Source organism: Argiope bruennichi, chromosome 4 (genome assembly GCF_947563725.1).
Source record: "Argiope bruennichi chromosome 4, qqArgBrue1.1, whole genome shotgun sequence".
Lineage (NCBI taxonomy): Eukaryota > Metazoa > Arthropoda > Arachnida > Araneae > Araneidae > Argiope > Argiope bruennichi.
In genome coordinates this window covers 140283263-140298443 of record NC_079154.1, presented here as the reverse complement: position 1 = coordinate 140298443, position 15181 = coordinate 140283263, and the positions used below count along the sequence as shown (strand labels likewise).

Genomic DNA, 15181 nt, shown 5'->3' with positions numbered 1-15181 from the left:
TTATTACTTTTTTCTAAAGCTTAAGACTTCAGTAAAAAGAAAAATCTTATTTAAACATAAATGTAGCTATTTCAATAATTAACAAAAAAAAAAAAAACTAAAAGAAAGGATTGCAATATCAAAAATATAGTCAGAATTTCAAGTTAGTAGCACTATTTAAAAAACAAAAATAACATGATTTGAAACTTTATATTAGAAAGAATAAATAAAAAAAAGAACAATTACACACCAGGGGCGTATAAACTGCTGTAACATAGGGGCGACATCCGCAGGACATACATAACCAAGGCGCCCAATAGTTATGGCTATGTACCAAAGATGCAGAACAAGATGAGACAGGGTGCAAAAAAGGGAGAAAAAGCGAAAAACAACTCATAAACATACAAGGCAAAAAATATGGATAACATAGCAATAATATTATTTACATAAAATAAAGTTAAATGGATTGAGTTTTTAACCATGCACCCTACAGGGTTTAAAAGCTGTCTTAGAAAACTTAAACACAAACAAATTACAAGAAAAAAAATTAAACACTGAATTACAAAAAGTATCATGCAAAAATTTCAGTCATGTTAAAAACTAGTAATTCAGTAATGCAAAATTTTTCAAACACATTCATTTTTATGTTAACTATAAAAAGAAGCACATAAATATAATGGAGAATAATTTTTTTAAGTATTTGCCACAAATATGCATATTTCTGGTTGCACATATAAATTTAGTACAAACAAGCAGAAACATTTAGCTAAAATGAGTTTTGTTCTGCATATTTAATAAAATTGATACAAGAACAAAGGAAAATATTTAAATCTTTAAATTTTAAAGTCTCCTATCGGGGCAATCAAGTATTAATTTTTAAATGATTCGTTTCAAATTGAATTACTGAGTTACTAATAAAAAATATGACCATTATTCACGTAACAATGTCAATAACATTTTTTTTTTTTAATTTTCAAATAAGGGTATTTTAATATATAGATTTTAAGACTAAAATTACTGTCCACTGCCATATTAACAAATAATATGGCATAAATTATTCACAGAAAAATGAACAATCATGTTTCATCGTAACTAATGAAAATTTCCTTTATAAAAGTGTATTTTCTATCATCATGCAGATGCATACATAGTTTTAAAATCATTGATAATCCCGATCAAAATACTTTTAATTTCCAAAAACTTAATATAAACATAGATAATTGCATTTAAATTAATTTAATTTATAATCTGAAAAACCACTGAATAGGGTGCATAGTTTTAATATCGCTAAAGACACAAAATGTAAAATAAAATAGAATTGAAAACAATATGACAAACAATCTAAGGCTATATTCATAAATAAAAGCAAATGTTAAAATATATAAAAGTCTATGAATCACAAAAAACACAAATAACTGAAATATGTACTGCAGCACATAATACAATAACATGCTGTCTAGCTACTATGAATAATGAATTCATAAATCAAAACTAATCAAACATTTAAAAACAAATTTTCATAAAAATGATGGTATTCATTTCCATCTTCTCATCGTTTTGGAAAAAAATAATTCAGACTTGGGCTTTTATTTATTTTGCCTTCCTATACAAAATTCAACGTAAAAAGCTACATGTGCATTTCATCTCTGTACTGTTCGTCAACGGATTCTGAGATGACCACATTTCGACGACTCCATCTCATTAAGGGGTGAGACGTGGAATGATAAGTGCATTTCTGGTATTCCCTTTGACCTTGGATTTCCCCTATTAGATACTAGTAATCTCATCCTTTTATCTTTCCTTTCGTTCCTATTTTGATGGCTTAAACTTATCCTAATGCATGTGCAAAAGCGCAGAGGATTTTACAATCCGTTGCTGAACAGTAGTAGAAAATATTAAGTTATTTTGTAAAAATAAAATACTCCACCTAAAAAAAGTTCATACCTGTGTTTTCAAGCAATGTCTTAGGTGTATTAGGGCGATTAATAATATTAATCAATTGCGTTAAAACCATTAGTACATATGGTTTCATGTCTGCACCTGCAATAGTAAAAAATCATATTAGTATCAGAAATAAGTGAAATAATATTGAATTGAAAAAGATGTACATTAAAAACTGTTAGGAGCAAATTTTAAAATTTCTTTAAAACTTGCTCAAAACACAAGACATCCAGAAGTGAGATTTGTGAAAAATTCACCAAATATTATGCAAATAGTATTCAACATACACATTATCAAGCAACATACTGCAATATACTTAAAATTAATAAAAAAACAGCTTTAACACATCATGCAACATAAAAAGTAAATTGGTAAAAGATGCATTTAAATCAAGCAGCATCTTTATCAAGCACATTATAAAAATTATTTATTAGTCAGAAAAAGGAAAAATTAATGCAAGAGAAAGAAAGAAAAGCAGGAACGATCTGCCCCAACACAACAATACCTTGCTTACCCAACTTCACAGAAATTTCTCCTATCGCCCAAGTCGCATTATTGCAAACAGATATAAAATCTGGATTCAAATTTTGACTAAGAATTGGAAGGAAGTCCTCTGTAATGAAATAAGACAATTAATATTAAGTTCACAAATAGAAATGGTTTTTAAATGAAAAAAGAATAAATACAATTTCAAATCTTCAACCATTATTAATATCATGTCATAAGGCAAAGAAAAAATGTTTAAGACGTGCAAAATCATTAAGAAGGTAAAAGATTAATTTTTTTTAGTAGACAATTATTAAGGATCCAAGAAGCTATTTTAATAATAAAAACAGCAAATGTTTTTTTTTTTAACTTTCTTTACAAATTCAGTATAGATAAAAAAAAAAAAAAATTGAAATAGGTGAATTTAATCCAGGTTCTAAGTAAGAAGTCAAAACTCAGTATAAAAAAATATTAAGTAATTAAAAACACATAGAAATATAATAAAGCAATACAATAAATATCAAATTTAGAAATTTTTTTAAAAATTACTGAAAAATTTTTACTCACGGATGCATGGACTGACATGTTGAAAACAAGCCTTTGTAAGATCTCCAAGAAGAGCAAATGAACTTTGCCGAACTTCAGGCATTGAATCCTATGAAACCAGTTTAAATTATACTTCAAAAGCCAATTATTAAATTACTTAAAAATGAATGTCTTTAAAATTTATATAATATGTGGCATTTATCCATTATAATATTTTCAACACATTATTAAAAAAAAAAAAAATTGCAAGAAATCAAGTTCAAAACTTTCCATTGATACAAAGAATGACATTTCATATTCATATAAATTCAACTTCTAAAGTATAGCTGATTTCACAAACATCAGATTTTAGTTGAAACAAAATTCATTAAAAAATTCCATAAGAATCTCTTAACCTTACTTTTAACCAGAGCTTGGGAGAATGAATGTGAAGATGCAAAAGGCAAATTTTTATTTACATTTTATTTTTATTTATTGGAAACAATGAGCCGTTAAAATATTTAAACTATTTAGTTAAAATCTCAATTCTTAAAACTACCTTTTCAACTAAACTGTTCACAGATTCCAGCAAGGTTAAAAAAAAAAAATTATTCATTTTTTTTCTTTTCTTTTTTTTTAATTTATTTATCTGTTTATTTGCAATGTGTTTCCTTTTCTAAAGCTTTTCACCATTTGAAATTGTTATCTTTGCTTGTCCAATTTTTCAAGATATTCAAAGTAGGTATTTTTCTGCATACATGAAATTACAATTTAAAAATTAACAATTCCATAGCATTCCCTTCCCCCCAATTCAGCTCAAGCCAAATGTTTTGTTATATGTTTCTTCTTTAAATTTTTCAACTTCAGTATATTTATTTCAAGAAAAAGTTCCTTTCAACTAGACACAGGATTATGCCATTATAATCTTAATTACTTCCAATAATTCCACATAAAACTTTTTATCAAAATTTCCCAAAAGTCAAAAATTTGTCAATTCAACTTTTGGATATTTCTCAAATTCAAAAATTGCAAGCCACATCGTTCAAAAAGTCGTTCAATTCTATAATCAATTATTTTCATGTAGACGCTTGCAAATTCAAAAGTACAAAAAATAATGACTTTCAATTCAACAGAGCTTATTTGGCTATTTTACTTGGTGCTTCTGGCAAGTATATGATTGAGAAGAAATTTACGAATGAAGGCACATACAAAATCCTAACATATATGTTTCAAATCTACTAGCTGCAACTCCAAATTTTTTTAAAAAATTGGTTAACCTTTTTTTTTTTTTTTTTTAAATTCTGGCCTTACAGAATCCAGTATCAATTTTTCAAATATCAACATATAAATCTTGAATTTAGAAAGAAGAAAAAAAAAAAAAAAAACTATTTACAGTTTTTAGGTCTTTAAGAACATCAATGATCTTTTTCATATTCTGTGCTAAAAGTGGTAAAAATGAACAATCTATAAAGAATATAGAAAAACAGATAATTTTGGTCAATGATGAGAAAAACTTCTATATGAAAAGCAAGATCTCAGCAGCGTTTAGCAACAAATTCAAAAGATTGAGATTTTGGTGTTATAAATGTCTTTTTCAACATATAATACTGATATTCTTCATTTTGATAGCTCATTCTCTAAAAAAACCTGGTTCTTGAAAAATTCTTGGCAAGTTTCCCTTCTCTAAAAATTTGAAGCATAATTCTTTGTTCTCATTAGCAAAAGTTTAACTAAATAATACAGATTAAATTTATCAAAAATGTTTTGTTAATGAACTATCCATCAAGATAAATAAAATTTTTCACAAATCAAAATTTTCCATAGAATGCGAGAGCCTCATAAAATATCTTCGTAATATCCTTGTAAATAAATCTCATAAAAGGAGGGGAAACCACAGGAATAAAGGTTTTTTATAACCTCCCTATATACAAAAATCAAATCTGTTAATATTCACTTTACAGTTTCTTGTAATTGTTCATTTAAATTCCAGGAAACAATTGAAATAAACACAGAAAATATTGTTTCTCTATTCTTCCAATTTTTAGACAAATTTAATTTCACAAATTTCTTATATAAATTAAAAATTACCTGCATGCATTGGTATAACAGCTGCATAATATTACTAGACATGACTAGCCCTTCTATATGACCATTTAAACCTTCTGCCAATCCACTCAATAAATCTAAAGCCACTATCATAAAATCTTTATCAGGGGCATCAAACTGATCTGGATTAGTAACATTTGCCTATAATAAAAAAATCATGTTAAATAAGAAATAAAATTTAATAAATTCACATTCTAAAGAAATTATTAAAAATTGTAGCCTACCATGGTTTGATTGAGAGTTTGTTCTACCAGACTAAGACAACGGCGGAAGACAGGTTCACAGTAAGGGAGAAAACCTGACTGCAGAGCTGTTGCCACACTGGATAAACACTAAATACAGAAAAATAAAAATTTCACATTTTGCAGTTCAAAAAGACTTTAAAAAGAAATAAATGAAAAATGAGCACATCTAACCTCCAACAAAGGAAAAAGATCCTTGTCATCGTCTTTCAGGTAATTCCATTTTTCTATAAGCGGAGGCATTAGCAGGTTTATGTATTCCTATTTATAAAAAAAACACTTTGATGACTTTTAAATATAATCACAATTTTTTTCCCCGTCTAAAGACAAATTCTTTAATAGCATGAAAAATGCATATAGTATAACCTACTAAGACATAAATAATTTGAAACAAGAATTTACATTTTTAAACTACTTTTAAAGCAATCCCATGATTTTTTAAGACAATTGGAAAGAAGAAAAAAATACATTACCGGTTTGTTTAGATGATGCCCAACTGAATCAGCTAATGTTCCAATAGCATCATAAAGTATTAATAAATTTTTATGCTGAAAAAATAAATATATAACTTAATGCGTATTATTAAAAAGAGTGCACAAAAAAGCATGCTAAAAATTTACAATAAAAAAAAAACCTAATTACAATGGAAAAATTAGAACATTCTTATACAAATACAGAAAATGATTAAGAATGACAGGAAAATACTTTATCTTTTATCTTTGTCTTTTATATTTATTCACAATAAACATTTTAAAAAACTTATTAAGTATGAAATTTTATGAAATTTTTTAAAAATTTCATATTTCATAACTTTTTTAAAAACTTAAGATAGGACAATCCAGATTACAACAAAGATAATAAAACACAAAAGAATTATATGCGTAAAATGCATCAAAACCTTTATTGATGCTCAAAATTAAATATACAATAAAAAAAAACTAATTACCTGATATTTACTAAAGGCAAACACAAGAGTTTCTAAAATAAAAGATAGATATGGCACAAGTTCAGTACATGCTTCTTCTTCAAGGGTTGCAAATGCACTGCAAGCAGCCTCTTGTACTCGCTTATTTGCATCCAAAACTCTTTTCAGCAACTATAAAAATAAATAAATATCTTCATTTATAAGCACTAATCTATACAGTTGAACATAATTTTTAAGAGATTTTAGCAGATACAATGTTAAAGTAGCTTTAAATATTCAATATTTAAAACAAAGAGTTGATTAACTACATTAGAAATTTAATTTATTCTTTATGCCTTTTTTTAATATAGGGATAAAAGGCAAACTAGAAGAATAGCAAATTTTAAATGGTTATATGATTAGGAACCAGATACTAAATATATAGCTGTTTTTGTAAATATACTGCAAAAAGCCAACTTCATCTCTTTAATTAATTACTGCATAATTAGTGATCGAGCAAGGAACAGACTTTATCAGTTTTTAATAATTAAAACTAAATCCAGGAAATATTGGTTCTTATTTGGATAATAGCAGTCATACAACTAAATTACCATAGTTATAAATTTGAAAATAAATGCATTAATTTTGTGCTACATTTTTAAGACAGGGTAGTAGTTGTTGACCATGTTGATGGAGTTCACTACCATCATTAGATATTATTCAACCTTAATGTAGAAATATTCACATTTTAATAGAACTGGATTATACAGAAAAGCTTGCACATTTATTCACAAATTATAATACACTATCTTTCTGTATCTAAACTATCAAATAAAATTTATTTCAAAGAGCTTGAAATCTGGTTATTCTAGCCAATCTTAACGACATGATTAAGAAGTTTTGCAAACAAAACTATCACAATAAAAGAAGCAAATGGTGTGACTAATAAGTCTTAGCTCCTTTTTAAGCAACATAGCTATGATATTATTTAAAACTACATTTGAATGGATATACATATATAATATTTTGAATAAACATCTCGGCTAAAAAATTAGCTGCATATATAGACAGAAAATTAAATATTTTAGATCAAGAAGCAAGAATTATTATTAATTCTGAAAAAAATATTACTTTATTAAAAGAAAGTCGTTTATAAAATAAAATGACAAATAATAATACAATGTCTAAAATACCTAAGGAGGCATTTTATGCAAAAGAAAACAAAAAAGTACCAATGATTTTTGTATAACATGTTTTGTAATATAACAAAATTAAATTTAAAAGATTTCAATACCAGGCAGGCATTATTCAGTGCTTTAATTGCAATCTTATTTCCAATGGATCAGCTGCTTGTTTTATGAAAACTAGATGCCTTAAGTGTTATACTTTTATAGTGTATATAGTAATATAATAATAATAGTACTAATTATATAGTACTATTATCTATATTAAAAGTATACTCTTAAAGAATGCACTAAAATCTTAATTCCCAATGGAAAGGCATTTCTAAAGTCATCTTATAAATAAAAGGATTATTCTGTTTATTAGATCATCAATTTTGTAGGCTAAAAAAAAAAAATTAAGAGTGCTAAAAATTATATGCAAAAAAAAAAAAAAAAACCTTACTAACATTCTAGGCAAATAGGAATCTCACATCTTACCTCCATGTCCAAATGGCACAGTCAGTTAATGCTATTCTACTATATGCCAGGACTGGAGTTTGATCCTCGACCTTCCTTTTCTCACTCTTTCAGTTAAACTTTATAACTCCTCTTACGGCATTTTTAATTTTTAATACTATCTAAAGTACTCAATTTTACTAATCTTACTTTAAATGCATTGCTTTTCACTTCATTTCATTTAGTTATCACAAGTCTTGCTTGTTGACTGAGATGCAGCTTATATATCTTTTTTCCATCTTTTAAAATTACAGTTATTACTTACAATATTAAAATATAAAACACACAAAATTCAAATCTTACTTCACACTTTCATACTAATGCTTTAAATTAAATTTTAAATATTATTTCTAACCCTCAAATATAGATTTAATTAGCTATAATAGTTAAAATTCAAAATGAGATATATGCTCAATTGTTTTTTACCTCTGTCATCAACGGCTTTAGATAGGAACCATGTGGTTGACCAACAACCCAATGAGAATATCGACTTAGGGTCCAGCATGTTATTGAGCGAACTAGAGCTTTTTTATCAGATAAACATGATATAAGATAAGGAATCAACTCAGGTAAATGTGGTATCATTCCTGTCATACAACCTAAACACAAAAAATTAAAAACATAAATAAAAATTAAAATATTCTAAACATAAAACATTCATAAAAACTTTTTGCATTGAATTAAAAAGAAATGCTAAACTTAGAATAAAATAATGAACAACATCTACTTTGTAAATATAAAAAGTGTATAATTCAGGATCTAATCTTATATATATAAATAAATGATTGTTAATGAATGAAAGACAAAGAATAGAAAAAAATTGGAAGAAATCTGTTTAACAAAGAATGTATTTCCAAATTACCTATACAAAATAATTTTAAACTGAAAAAGTCACACACAAAAAAAAATTATATTAATATTAAAAGTTTTATAAAATCTAACTTATCCAATGTCTTAAAAACTTTCTTAATAGGAATCTAATGTCTCCCTCCTTGAATAATGTTTCCTTAAACTTTCAACTTGATTGTGCAAGCACCTAAATTAAGCCAGTTTGCTATTACCTCTTGACTTGATTAATAACTAGTTTTCTTGAAGTGAGGGAAGTTTTATGCAGATATAATAGTCGAACTGTTCATTGATATAAAAAAAAAAACACATAACAGCGAGTTTACAGGTAAAGTTGTTGAGTTGGCTATTCAAAATAGGCTTCTAAGTTTGTAACAGATCTTACTGGATGTAGGAGGAAGAAAATTTAACTACCAATTTTTCATGTTTAAATAAAAAGCCTTAATCTGAGTAGAAAAATTTAAACTAAAAAAAATTCTATATATTAAAAAGATCTATAAAAGTAAAGTAAAAAGTCAAGTAAATTTTTTAAGTGTGCAAATACAGTAAAGTCATTTTTTAAGAAAGTTTCAGTGAAAATTTTGAAATGTCATTTTGTTTTACAAGAGGTAATAACTGCCAAAAAATGTTAAATTGTTAACAGCATTAGGTTCAGAAAAATTCAACTTTATCAGGAGAAAGACAGGATTGTCAAAAAATACCTATAAGTATTTTTCCATCAGTCAGAATTTGCAAACTAAAAAAAAAAAAAAAAAAAACAATACTATTTTTAAAGTCCTTTTCTACAATTTCAAATAGTATCAAAATGAATAATTAAAAAATGATGAAAACTAAATTTGAAGTGATTTTTTTTCCTTTTAAAATTTAATTTTCATTTTTCTTTTAATTAACCATTATGATGCTATCAAAGAACAACATTTTTGAACAATAATTTTTTCCTTCCCAAATTTTGATGGATAAAAAGCTTTATCCAAAAGCAATTTACAACAAAGTTAAACTTCCCAAAAATTAAAGAAAATGGTAAATAGAAAAATTTAATAGCTGGTATTATCTCTGTAACAAGTATGTAAGTGAAATTTCAAAATGTTTGCTTGCATTAAAAAAGTTTCTCAACTTTCGCTCAGATCTTCCTATCCATATCCCATAAAATATCTAAGTGCAAATCTAGAATCCTCAGCCAAATCAATAATTTTTAAGCAAGTAGAATTACTGTAATACATTTTTGCCACATTCTGATATTTTTTATGACAATTTGATAGGACTTAAAAACCACCAACTAAATAAATTTAATTCCATTAAAAACAAGTGTCCATTAAATGTTTTTAAAAATAATGCTTTGTATAAAGATAAATCAATATTAAAAACTGAAAAATTATAAAAATTAATGAATGTGAAGTCAGTCAAATTATGGATTAGCTATTAGTTATTAATAAATATCATAGTAATTTATTCTGAAATACCTTCAGCAATAGCACCTAGAGCTAATATGCCTGATTCTTTAATCTCCCAATCTTGATGAAACAAAGTCTCCCGTAAGATAGGAAGCAACACAGGCAATAACTCCTCATGAAAAACACTGGCAAGAACATCTAAAGCCGCAGCAGAGCATTTTCCTAGAATTAGAAATGAAACGTTAATTGTTGTTGCAAACCAAATAACTTAACAAAATCAACTTGCGAAATGGAAATTCAAATATTTAACATTTTCACGACATTCATCATTAAAATTTTTTTAAATTATTTTCATTGTTTTAATTTTATGAGCAACATACAAGGCTCTTACGGAATTTCTGTTTTTTTAATGAATTTAAATTTTTTTTTCAAAAATTTAAAATTTTTATTTAAAAAAAACCCTTTTTACAATTCTATAAATATTCAGTGCCATTTTGGTCAAATCTGTTGAACAAAAGGAGGTGATGAAAGATTCCATGGAAGCATCCAATTTATTTTCTCTCTTCGATAGATGAAAAATATGCCAAATCAGCAGGGGGGGGGGACCAAAGTTTTCTAGAAAGTTGCATGAAAAACAACCACAAAACAAAACAAAAAAAACTATAGGATGACAACCATTTCCATTAGGATATCTAGATTAAATGGTTACAAGTGCTGAAACAATGACTAAATACAAAATCAATTTGTCTCAATACTTTAAAAACAGCAACATTAGTGAATTGTTGTTTTGAAATTAATTAATTCTGAATTAATTTTTTAATCAATTATTATATGTTTTTAAAAATAATTTATATTGCTCCATAACATGACTATTTTAAGAATATTGCATATAAATGACACGGGACCATTAGTGAGCAACAAATCATAGAAAGAAATACAGAAAAACCAAGCCAGGTAAATAGCTGGATTTTCTATAACTTTGGAACAGGCAGTAATCAAAATCAGAGAAGTAATTTGATAAGAAACTGATTATTTAGTATTCTAAAACCATTTCAAATTTATCAGAACAACTAAATAAGCCAAGACATTAAAAATTAAATATATTATAATTTAAAAGATAAAAAGGATTCATAGCATCTTTTCATGAATTCTGAAATGGTGCAAGAAGGATATTGCTTCAAAAATCAAGCGTTATTTAAGAACCTTAAAAAAAAATTAACTTTACGTATACATGAATATGTAGACTTGCATATATTTTTAAACGTAAGTTTTAAAAAAATGCAGTTTCTAATTTTTTAAATATTTATTTTTGCATTTTCCCAATGTCTTTTATTTTAAAATAAAGAATATCTTTTATTGTGATAATGCAAACTAACATTACTGAAAAAAATAAGTCAATTTTTATAAGATTGACAACAAATAAAACTTTTCCAACGCTTCTTAAAATTAACAATTACCAAATAATTTTGATGAATATGCTATTTTTAAAAATGTAGGCATTGATGTGGAAGCATGCCATTTTTTTTCTTACCCCAGTCTTTAAAAAATTACAGCAAAACATTCTTATATATTTGTTCACGAAGTTAAAAAGAGACCAGCTATGCAATTAGATGCAAAATGGAAAAGGAGAAAACCAGTTACTGTATTTTTGAAAAATATTTTTTGAGCCCAAGATGCAACAATACCTCATATTGCCTCATCAGTTAGCCTCGTTCATCATATGAAGAATATAATTCAATGAATTGTTTTAACGGTTTTAGGCTTAATTTAAAATTAAAGAAAGCATTCTTTATCATGACATTAATAGTAAAATCATAAGGTTCAATGATTTGATGAAATAATGACATTGTTTTGAATTTCATTACAATAAAAATCATTCCAATAAACTGTGACCAACAATAATTTTTTAATTAACTAAAACTAAAGAAAAAAAATGCTTTGATTTAAAAACAAAACTGGTACTAATAAAGAAATTTTTTTTTTAATTTTAGGACAGTGTAAAAATATTTTTGTGATAATATGCTTTAATGTTGAGGCAAAAGCACATTAAGATTTAAAAAATAAACTTCTAAGTTTGAAAAATCCATTTGCAGTGGCCTTTTTGTGTGCAAGAAGCTGTTTCTTGTCAAATTTAATGTTCATAATTTCAATGATTTACACAGTGTCTTGCTTTATTAGTACGGATATATAAAGAGATCTCACTAGCAAAAATATATATAAAGACCACAAATAGAGAAAAAGTAAAAAAAGTATATAAAAAATTATTGTTTGAATTGTAAAGAATTAAAGTTTTGAAAACTTTAAAATTTTAAATCTAACATTTTTTTTAAATTAAAAACTAAAATTTGACAAGATTGGTCCAAAAAATAATTTTCAAATAGATGGGGTATTTAAAACTTATGAAAACTTCAAATTAGAATAAACACAATTGACTATTGACTTAAACTTCAAAATACAGTAAAATCTATTTAATAGGTCATTCATAGGATTGGTCAAAAATGACACGTTGAAACAATGATTGAAAGTATAACATAATAAAAAGGCATCATTTTAATGACTGATTTCTCCACATATGACTCAGTTCTGTTTCAATAATAATAAACTCCAAGATTCAGCACACAGCTCAATTCACTGCTTGCTTGAGCTCCACTCATTGCCTGCGCTTCACTGGACTGATCCAACAAATTCATCGTTGACTCTCTATCCACTCTATACTACTAGACGACTGTCTCCAGTTTGAACTACCAGCCTTTTAAATTTCCAGAGTAGGGCAATGAAGATTCTCGAACAATCAAGCATATCTCAGCAAGCATTGCTTTATCACCAAAATTCTTAAGATTCTAATATCATCCATTTTGTTGCCAAACCCTGGGGTCACTAATCTGGCATCCGATTGGCATCCAAATAGCACTGACTTGCAAAACAGCCTTTCCTATAATGGAACTAATCATGTTGGGAAGCAACATTACAGATTCATAACAATATGTGTCGACACTCCTGGCTCTGTTTCACCCTTTCTCCTAAATAAAGTTTTACAACAATGCTTTTTTATTGTATTCAATGTTAGAAAAAAAAAATTTCTTTGCATTTCTTGAAAAAATTAAGCACTTTTTTTTTTTTTTTTTTTTTTTTGCTTTAAGCACACTTTTAAGATGCTTACAAATGATTTTCAAATTTAAGAACCTTTCATGACACTAAGCCCTCTGATGAGAAAACTGAACATATTTTGCATGATGCTGTGGTATCAAGTTTGGCTGTTGTTTTGGATGTTGAGAAATTTCCAATATTTTTCAAAATATATGGAAATATCATGAGAATATATAAAAATAAATCACTATAAATTTTTCCATGTTATGTCAGTGAGCTCATTTGAATAGTAGTAGTTAATGGAAGATTAATCTATTCAATTCACAAACTCATCCAAACAGTAAAAATATATGTTCAAAATGTAATAAAGCTTACTTAGATTCCAGTCAGATAATGATGAATCATCATCTAAACCATCATCTGATTCTGTGTCATTCTATAATAAAAAAATTTTAATTGTAATTAAAGTATTTAGTTTAAAATTACACACAAAAATACAAAGAAATCAATATATTTTAACAAATTACTTCAGTATTATCATCCATATGTTTCTGACTATGAGTCTTAGACTTGTGAAATCGAGGTCGAATATCTTCTTCACGATCTGGAATCATGTCATCCTGTTCCACATCCACCTACAAAACACATATTCAAGTAACTGTTTTAATAAACAAATAAAAATTCAAGAATATTGTTTTACTAGAACATATTGCTCATTTAATTCACTAACCTTTAAGAGAATAATATCAAGCTCAGAATATTTCATTCCTCTGACTAAAGTAGGAATGAGCCTGGGTAGATGAGGTGCCAAAGCTTCTTTACATATGGGTTCATCAGCTAAAGATAGCCAGAATTCACAAGCTTCTAAAGCTACTCCTTCATCAGGATCTTGTGTTCTCATCAACATATACTAAAATGAATAAGATTCAGTCAACTTTCTTTGAAATAATTTTTAATAATGCATTTAGTTACAAAACATTTATGCCTCAATATTTAAAAAACATTCAAGTATTCACATTTTAGTTACCAATAACACAGTTAATTAGTAAATTCATAAAGCAAATTTTTTTACCAGCCCTACATGGTTATTATTATGTCCAATGAAAATGGCCCTACATGGTTATTATTGATATGTCCAATGAAAATGGCAACTACAGAAGGCAGCTGACTAGCAGTGACTATTATTTTCTTTCATTCAATAACTTAGAAAATAAATTTCACCCATCCAATTTTTGTTAACATATTCAAAAACTTAGAACAGAATTGGGGATCTTTCATTTATATCCATTCTCATATTAACATCCATTATAAGTTAATATGAGAAGATATATGTTTATTTATATCCATTCTCATTGTCTCAAACTAACAATCCAAGTTTTTTCTTAATACATTAACTTGAGAAAGGCAAAGAAAAAGAAAAAAAAATTATATTTAGAATTAACCATATCTGTGTTAAGAGCAATCATTTCATAACTACTAGAGCAACTAGAAGACTACTATCACCATTGTGTTCCATCTACTATTAATTTTTACAAGTAGAATTAAATTAAGAAAATTACATGTAATATGTACTGTCTGTCCACGACAAGAACACTGCTAGACAATCGTCTATGTTTACGGCGGACGTTATAGAAACAGGTTACTGTAGGAAGAGTTCATTTCGCAGAGGTAGAAACTAATTCAAGTTTCTTACGTTGGCACGTTTAGCGCCAATTTGGTGATATTTGGTATTATTACATTTAATTCTTGAAAACAAATTAAAAAAATAATTCACTAAACTGAAAATCCTTTACATACTCGGAATATGGAAAATATCTGATATTTCTGTCATACGTATACAAAGAACAAAGCAAATCAAATAGAAAAACTGAATAATTATTGGTATGTCTAACGATTTCACAAGAAGAAGAAAAAAATTAAGAAGTAAAATCGTGCATGACAAAACATTAATTCGTCTTCCTTTCATTTGTTTTAAATTTATATAAGTTATTAATA

At 26.6% G+C, this 15181-nt stretch overlaps 1 protein-coding gene across 2 annotated transcripts in view; it reads right to left on the bottom strand.

Annotated features, from left to right (window-relative positions):
* The window catches only part of LOC129965605 (transportin-1-like), a 39435-nt gene that overhangs the window by 11629 nt on the left and 12625 nt on the right, over window positions 1-15181 (bottom strand). Inside the window, exons 6-19 of one of the 2 annotated variants that reach the window (XM_056079645.1) lie at window positions 13917-14096; window positions 13714-13821; window positions 13562-13622; window positions 10169-10321; window positions 8289-8461; window positions 6226-6375; window positions 5753-5827; window positions 5454-5540; window positions 5262-5369; window positions 5020-5178; window positions 2974-3061; window positions 2426-2533; window positions 1924-2019; window positions 230-305 (exon numbers count right to left, since the gene is read on the bottom strand). In XM_056079645.1, the coding sequence (XP_055935620.1) occupies window positions 230-305; window positions 1924-2019; window positions 2426-2533; window positions 2974-3061; window positions 5020-5178; window positions 5262-5369; window positions 5454-5540; window positions 5753-5827; window positions 6226-6375; window positions 8289-8461; window positions 10169-10321; window positions 13562-13622; window positions 13714-13821; window positions 13917-14096 (1622 nt within the window). The remainder of the gene's footprint in view (window positions 1-229; window positions 306-1923; window positions 2020-2425; window positions 2534-2973; window positions 3062-5019; window positions 5179-5261; window positions 5370-5453; window positions 5541-5752; window positions 5828-6225; window positions 6376-8288; window positions 8462-10168; window positions 10322-13561; window positions 13623-13713; window positions 13822-13916; window positions 14097-15181) is intronic. The other variant, XM_056079646.1, reaches the window with a different exon arrangement.